The sequence below is a fragment of the Nicotiana attenuata genome, unplaced genomic scaffold (genome assembly GCF_001879085.1).
Source record: "Nicotiana attenuata strain UT unplaced genomic scaffold, NIATTr2, whole genome shotgun sequence".
NCBI classification, from domain to species: domain Eukaryota; kingdom Viridiplantae; phylum Streptophyta; class Magnoliopsida; order Solanales; family Solanaceae; genus Nicotiana; species Nicotiana attenuata.
The window spans coordinates 210,732-218,948 of record NW_017671076.1 but is presented as its reverse complement, the minus strand read 5'-3'; the positions used below and the strand labels follow the sequence as shown (position 1 = coordinate 218,948).

The 8,217-nt window shown below is 37.7% G+C and overlaps 1 protein-coding gene across 1 annotated transcript; it reads right to left on the bottom strand.

The window, feature by feature from the left end:
• LOC109205729 lies at nucleotides 1–7,972 on the bottom strand. The gene is made up of 3 exons (XM_019368471.1): nucleotides 6,580–7,972; nucleotides 6,193–6,469; nucleotides 1–601 (listed from the first exon to the last, which is right to left on the bottom strand). Exons 1-2 carry the CDS (start codon nucleotides 7,652–7,654, stop codon nucleotides 6,459–6,461), a joined length of 1,086 nt encoding a protein of 361 aa, XP_019224016.1. The 5' UTR covers nucleotides 7,655–7,972; the 3' UTR covers nucleotides 1–601; nucleotides 6,193–6,458.
• Nucleotides 7,973–8,217: the final 245 nt, after the last annotated feature.

Genomic DNA, 8,217 nt, shown 5'->3' with positions numbered 1-8,217 from the left:
TTGGTCTCAAACACAGCTCTCTATTTCAGCTGAGAAAAGGGAGAGGAGCTTAAAAGTACGGGACTGTTGGGTGCTTAGATCTCAAGCTGAAGCATAAATTCTTCAAGCAATAACACCGAAAGTATTGTCATGAAAATGTTGTAGCTTCGATATGCGAAGAAAAATAGCTCTCTATTCAATTGAAATAACTATGTAAAAATTCTTTTAAACATAAACATTTTAAATCACAATATATATATATATGCGTACTTGTCTTGTTCTTCGGCTTGTCCATTTGTTGCACTCGTGGTCGAATCCAGTTGCACTTGTTCCTACTTGATGTTCTACAAATCGACATGCTTCTGCTGAATATGGGATGTTCTACAAATCGACATGCTTCTGCTGAATATGGGCTTCTATTCATGGTTGTTGTAGTGCTTCTCGTTGCTGCTCTTCAATTAAATTTAGCAAATGTTCTTTATTTGACAGTAACAGCCATTTGTACTGTTGCACCCCACGAACTTTCCTTACTATAGCTGCAACGTTCCAGGTCTGATGTATGACGAGCTTATCATCTTTTTTGTTCTGCTTCAAAGGTCCCTCTTTACTCATGACCCAAAATCTGTGGCGAGGAAAGAAAATAGACAACAAATTAGGTGCGCAGATTCTTAGGAGACCATTACAACAACAAAAACAACAACCCAGTAAAATCCTACAAGTGGGGTCCGGGGAGGGTAGTATGTACACAGACCTTACCCTACCCCGGAGGAGTAGAGAGATTGTTTCCGATAGACCCTCGGCTCAAGAATTGTTGAGACCATTGTTGGAAATAAATGAGAAATAACTAAATTACACCAAGTATCTTCAGTAGGAGTTTCAAACACAATAAGTGTAAGTTCGATTCTCATTATCCCATATACCTTTCCCGTCCTTCCATGTAATTTAAAAACATTTTAAAAAGTAAAACAAGAAACGAGAATCCTCTCTTTGATAGTGTTTATAACAATAACACCATACAAAAAATGGTTACAAATGGCTACTATTTTAGAAGCCTGTCCACTTAGTTTAGTTTTTTCAATACCTTAGGTTCTTTCCTTACAGGCTATCAACTCATCAAATCCAACATCCAAGACAAAACACACTGAATGATTATAAAGGAACAGATAGTGAACCACAAGGCATAGGCACTGTAAACTGGATGCTTTACTTTGGGTGTGGGAACTACTCTTGGGAGAAACATTGCACCAGCTCCACAGTATTACATGCCTTGACCAGCAGTATCCTTGTTATCTTCAGTCACACACACTTCTCAAGATACCAAAATATATTATATGCTAAAAGTTCATGGTTGTTACAAACAGAAACCATACAAATACAAATGCAAGACTGACTGAGTTTGAATGCTTACAAATTTTGAGAACTCTATGAAATGCCAATCCAAGAAAATTCAAAAGATCTTTTCTAGCATCGCGTACGCAGTTAAAAGTGTTAAAAGTTATTAAAACAGAGGGGAAATACTTCGCTTTTTTATGTCAGGTTCAAGTATTCCATTTCTTGCAGTTTTTTTCCTTTATATCGAGTTAAAAATTGGAAAGATTGAAGTTTCTTCTACGTTCTATCTGTGACTCAGGTGGACTTGGGCTTCTTCCGATGTCTTAGTTCAGGCCAACATTCTTCTTAAGGAAGAGCAAGTAAGTTGACAATGATCGCTTTAACTGAACGAGAAGTAACAGTTATATATCATAATGCTGCAGAAGTTCATCCACTTTGAACCATCAATGAAGCACCAATGATAATACTAGTTGAGACAGGGATCATACATCAGACCACAGTATATTTAAGTTTATCACCAATACCAGGTCAATGTCATGTTTTAACATTACAACAGAACTTAGATGACAGTTTTCTCAATTTTGAAATCTGAGCCAGCAATCATACCTTGTAGTCTGTTATAAAATTTTGCTCTTATTAAAAATAAAAAGAAAAAGAAAGAGCAAAAAAAAGTTTAGCAGAAGACTTAAAAGCTGAGAAGTACTAAGGTAAGAAGACACGGCAGTATGTTCCGCATTCTCACTCCTCTGACCTAATTCACGAAAGTTCGAGAGATGAAAATCCATGTTATGAATACGGCAGAAAAGGCAGAGTGGTAAGAACTGCAGCGAATTTTAAGGGAGAAGCTAGATAAGATGTTTTTTTTCCTTGATAAGGTAAAAAAAATTATTAATAAAAGTACCAAGCTGGTAAATTACAAAGAAACATACAACCCCTACACCAATTTCAAGTTACATAATTCTCAAATGAATTCAAAAAATCCAAATACTGATCCATATCGTGAAGCAAACTCTTCTCACACCAAAAAAACAGACTGTGAAGGCAGAGGTTCTTGACTCTGGAGATATGATTCTTATTATTCTCAAAGCAAGCATTGTTCCTCTCACTCCAAATGGTCAAGAAAATACACAAAAGGGATGGTCCTCCAAAACATTTTCTGGGTTCTTGCTATCTTCTGTCCGCTCCAACTATCAAGTAGGAACCTGACATCTGAGGGCAAGGGCAGCCCGGTCATTAAGCTCCCGCTATGCGCGGGGTCCGGCGAAGGGCCGGACCAAAAGGGTCTAATGTACGCAGCTTTACCCTGCATTTCTGCAAGAGGCTGTTTCCACAGCTTGAACCCGTGACCTCCTGGTCACATGACAACAACTTTACCAGTTACGCCAAGGCTCCCCTTCACCTGACATCTGAGGGCATTACCCAAATTACACCACATAGATTCAGGAAGAGCTCCCAACACTGCTTAGGCACTCTACAATGAATAAACAGGTGATTAACTGTTTCTAGCTATGTTGCGCGGACTCTCCAAAATATTGCAGTGTATTTTTGGAGAATCCGATACGCACCCGGTGACATTTTAAGAGAGTCCGAGCAACATAGGTTTCTAGTTCCTCTTCACAAAGATACCATCTGTTACTTAACATGAAACCCCTCCTCTGTAGATTATCTTGGGTTAGGCATGCTTTTCTCATGACAACCCACCCAAAACAAGCCACCTTGCTAGGTGCTTTGGATCTCCATAACATCTTCCATGGCCAGTTGGGTTCGAAATATTCTGAATGCTTTTGTAGAATGCTATAGCAACTTTTAACAGAGAATTGCTTGCTGTCCATACCATAGTGTCCTCCTTATTTTCTACAACCACTGCTGTACTCAGTACTTGTAATAGTTGCCCAACTTCCACTACCTCCCAATCATTAAATCCCTTCTAAAATTCAATTGCCGCCCATCAGGAAAGTAAATTTCAGAGACACAACCTTCCCTATTAAAGGAGCAATTGTAAAGAGTTGGGAATCCTTTTTTTAGATATAAGTAAAGATTTTATTATAACTGGTACCAAGATGGTACATAGAAAGAGTACAAGACCAGACTACAGCTCTTACTTAATTCATACTACATATTTTCTCCTAACAAGTGCAAAAAATCGAAATACTGGTCCATCTCATCTAAAGAACTGCTATAACACCAGAAATACAAATTTTTAATACATTTGTTTTTGACTCTGGCAATCTGCAGTCTCTTCCCCTCAAAGCATGTTTTATTTCGCTCCAGCCGTAATGTCCATGTTATGCAGTTGGGAACAGTTTTTCGAACTCCCACCCAAACTTCCGACCAAAACTTTATCTTGGCCCCATTACCAAGTTTCAATTTAGTGTGTTGTTGAAATTCATTCCACAACTTATTCATAGTAGTCCAGATACTACCTCTTGAAGAATTTTGAGCCATAGGGGGGCACCATGAGCCTTTCCTCACATATTTCGCATGTATCAGATTTTTCCAGGTTTTATCAATCCCATCATTATATTTCCATAGCCATCTGAACAATAAGTTCTTATTATATAATCTCAAATTAACCCCCATGCCACCAGTCAATCATTATCTTTTGCCATTTTACCAAATGTAGCTTCCTCTTCTCTGCCATGCCTTCCCACAGAAGATTACTCCTTAGATATTTAGTTTCTTCTCCACATACACACAGAGGCGAACCCAGGATTTTAGCACGGCGGGGGCACCACTGTATGCTAATCACTAGCGATAAAATTTAGCGTGCATCTTTTTGAAAACTTAATGATTATGATGACTTATCATCCCAGTATAAACAAAAAAAAGTTCTAAAAAAAAAAAAGAAAGCATCAAACAGAGAGAGATTTCTTCGCAAAATGGGTGCTATGTGAAGAGAAGGTGTTTGATTACGCATGTTTCACACTTTGAAAATTCGAGTTTTCAATTAAACAAAGGGGTCAGTGATCAAAAGGGCGTTCAAACTTTAAATTATCAAAAACTTACTAAAAAATCAAGATCAAGGGTATGTTGATAGTCAAAGAATTAGTTGTTAGTGCGTCAAAGTAAGGTTGTTGCAGAAAGATTTTTTTTTTTTTCTTCTATTTGTAGAGCGATAATTTGCAATTTGAGACTTTTAATTTCAAGGAGAAATTTGAAAAAGAATAAAACAAAGTTGACTATTATGTATTAATGCTTAACTGTAATTGAATTAAAAAATGAAGAAGATAAAAGTAAGAAGTAAAGCAATTTGCTATGAAGTATAAATTACGTTGTATTAAAATAAAACGAGGAGAAAATAAAGGAGCAAAAGCTGAAGAGGGGGGTCGAACCCACGTCTTCCAGCAAAGGAGGGATTTTGAGCAACCAAAGCAACCACTTCTCGTGTCTGGGCTTTTGTGTTAAGGGTCACAAGTAAAATATTTAATGGGTCCCATATATGTGTGCAGATATATATAACATATATATATACAAGGTTTTTGCCGAGGCTAACGGGGTCCAGTGACCCCTCAACCAACAACGTAGGTCTGCCTCTGCATACACAGGTAGCTGAAACATAGACATAAGATAAGTAGGCATTCCATCCAAGACACTGCTAAAGTAAGTCTGCCTCCAAGTGATAAATAATGCATTTTTCATGGAGTGAGCTTTGTAGTACATCTATCCACTACCCCTTGCCAGTTTGTTTTATCATTCTTCTTAGCACCCAAAGGCAATGGCTCATCACGTACATTTTGTTAGTATCCATACATGTCTATGCATCCATATAACCTTCCTTTGCTACTACCTAAACTAGAAGAACCGTTATGAACCTTTTGGTCAATTAACAGAATTGCTAATGAATCGACCTAAAAGACTAGTTCCATACCTAAAGGTGGATACCAATAAGATGATTTTCTTCAGCACAGTCAGTTACGGTGTCAAATGATGCTTTAGTGACAATCTTTATTCTTTAGAAAATTGGATTAGCTGATGCTTGTTTATATAGAAGTTTCAAATATTCCAAATGATGGAAGGAAATAAGAGAGCTTAATGTGTTCTTTCTTAATAAAATTCTAAACCTTCAGATATCTATCCACATCAAAAGCACAACAGACATTAAATTTAAACCTATGAATCAAATCCTACAATTTAAAACTTGAGCAAAAGAAAGAGAAATTTTAGGTGCCGAGGATCAGAGTTACATCATCACGTTCTGATAGACATGCAATATGGTATACTATGTGATAATGACCGTGAGAATCAAGGTGTTGAGGTTCAGGCTTTTGAAGATTATGGGATCCGAATTTGATGTTTAGCTGTAAAGTGGAGGTAGGAAGTGAAAACTGTTTGTTATATCTGCAGCAAATGCAAACCTTTTTTTTTTTTTTTGAAAATGAAGGAGCAAATGCAAACTTAAACTTGCAAGATCACAAGCAATGTGCGCATGTACAAACAGATAGACAGACACAAACACACAGAGACATACACACAAAGCTATGTGCATCTGTGCACCCATATGTTTACACTATTCAACAACAACAACAACCCAGTGAAATCCCACAAGTGGGGTCTTGGGAGGGTATGTGTGTACGCAGACTTTACCCCTACTCCGGAGGAGACCTAATGTTTACAGTATTCCTGAATAAAAGATCAAGTAAACTAAAGATGGAGAATTCCAAGTCCTTTGCAATTTAAAAGATAATTATGAATATCTTTCACCAAGCAAGAAAAAAAAGGTATCTGTTTGTTTCAACTTAAATTTTAGGTAAACTGAGCCCCCATCAGAGAACTTGGTCATGAATTAAATCAGGGTTCACTTGAAGTTGATTTTAGAATTACAATCCATAACAATATCTTGGAGAAAACTTCAGGTACTTTTATGAGTAGCACTTTAGTTACCTATTGTGAAGATATTCTCATTAATTTAGACCCTTCTGTTTGCCTCTGAGATCAACCTCAATCTCCGAGTCTCTCCACTGGATTATAGCATACGAAACCACAGTATGTACAATTGGCAGCAAAGTTATTTGAAAAAGGTAATCCATCATCTCTGTCCATCTCCTCAACATTACGAAATCCTTCTTAGGATGGAATCTATAGTGGAATCACCAGTTCATCTCTCCTTTTTATAAGAATGAAGCTGAAGCCAACAATCAATTGCTGCATCAATCATGTCCTGAATAAAGTACAACCCAAAATGATTGCTCGGAAGTCCAAAGTGGAGAACTTCATTGTCATAGACTTAACTTTGCATCAAAATGTTACGATAAATCAAATCAAAAGTACCTGAACGAGAGTCCAACTCCCACCATGCACGAGCATCTTCCTTAGAGATGGAAGCACCAACATCCTTGTTATCATCTTCCCCTGAAAAGAGTCCATCAGAATCATCGCTCTCAACTTTGGAGTAATACTGCTTTTTCTCCACCTCTGGATCATAAGTCCACTCCAATCTTTTCAGAACATCTCGGTCCTTCCACCGGCCAACAACAGAGACAGCTTCTTTCTTGGCCTTTCCCATCATGATCTCTTGCCACGAGAAAGCAGCATCTGCTGTTCTCTTAAGAGCACCGTCATTGCAATCACCAACAACTACTGTCTTCAAACACCTCAACCTCGCCTCCTTCAAGACTTCCACGAAATCCGAATCATCAGACACAAGAACCACACACTCCACCATCCTCTTATCCATCACATCAACCAAATGATTCCTCAATGCAACATCAGCAGCTTGTGGCTTATCTGAAACAGTCCTAACCCAAAAGCCTGCTCGTTTTAACTCATCCGCCAAACCATACCCGACTTTCGGAGTCAAAACATCCCTAACAGCATTCTTATACTTATCCATTTTCATTGCATACTTAGCCACCAACTTTACCCTCATTTTTCCTCTAGCAGACTCTAGCTGATTCAACCTTTTTGTATGCTCGCGCTCGTGAATTTGCTTAAAATGATTCACAAGCTTCTCATTAGTATAAAATCTCCTCCCGCACACTCTACAAAAATAAGGCTCCTCTACCTTTACAACCCCACTTTTTTCCAAAGAATTCAATGTTTTCCTCTCTTTCCTTTGCTGCCTAACTAAAGGAGGAACATAACTAAACGCATGTCGATTAGCATAAGCTACTGTATATCTCACAACCCCAAATTCCCCAGCTGCCTTTTTTAGCTTTGTGGCAGCTTCAAATGGTGGGAATGACTTAGGCGGTTTGTTATCCAAATCCCAGAAAATCCCAACATTGGTTCTAACTGATGAGCCTAAAGAACCAAAACCCAAATGGGATTTGGATTCAAAGTGACAAAATCTTTTATAGGAGCGAATAGCATGGATAAAGGTGCTAGCTTTGACACGTTTCATCATCTTCTGAGAAACAAGAATAAAAAATTGTGGCTTTCTTGATACTACAGAGGCAAAAAAAAAAACCAGTTTACTGTTAAGATATTCCACAAAGGAAATATGCTTAATTACAAGAATTACTCAAAAAGCAGGGTTAACAAGCACAAAGCACTAAGAAAATGTTTGCGCCCTGCACTATTGTCTCTGGAAATGGAAGGTGGAATCACGGTGGAGATGATGTAAGATTCCGGCGTGTCAGGCGGTGCTGAGGGGCTATGGAGGTTTCAACAGGCGGCGTGAGGAGCTATACGTTACTTTAACAGGTTTTGTTAGTGGGCGTTGGGACATAAGAATTTGTAAAATTTCGGGAAAAAAAAGTGGGAAGAAAAATTAAGTTAAAAATAGTATTTGAAAATTAGAGTTTTGTTTGAACATAAATATAATTTAGGATTGTGTTTGAATTTTTATAAGTGATCCGATGTGAAAATTTTTGAAAAATAACTTTTTGGAGTTTTCAAATGTTCGAAAAATTCTGAAATTTATCTTCTAAGTGAAAATTGAAAATTTCCCGACCAAATACTAATTTC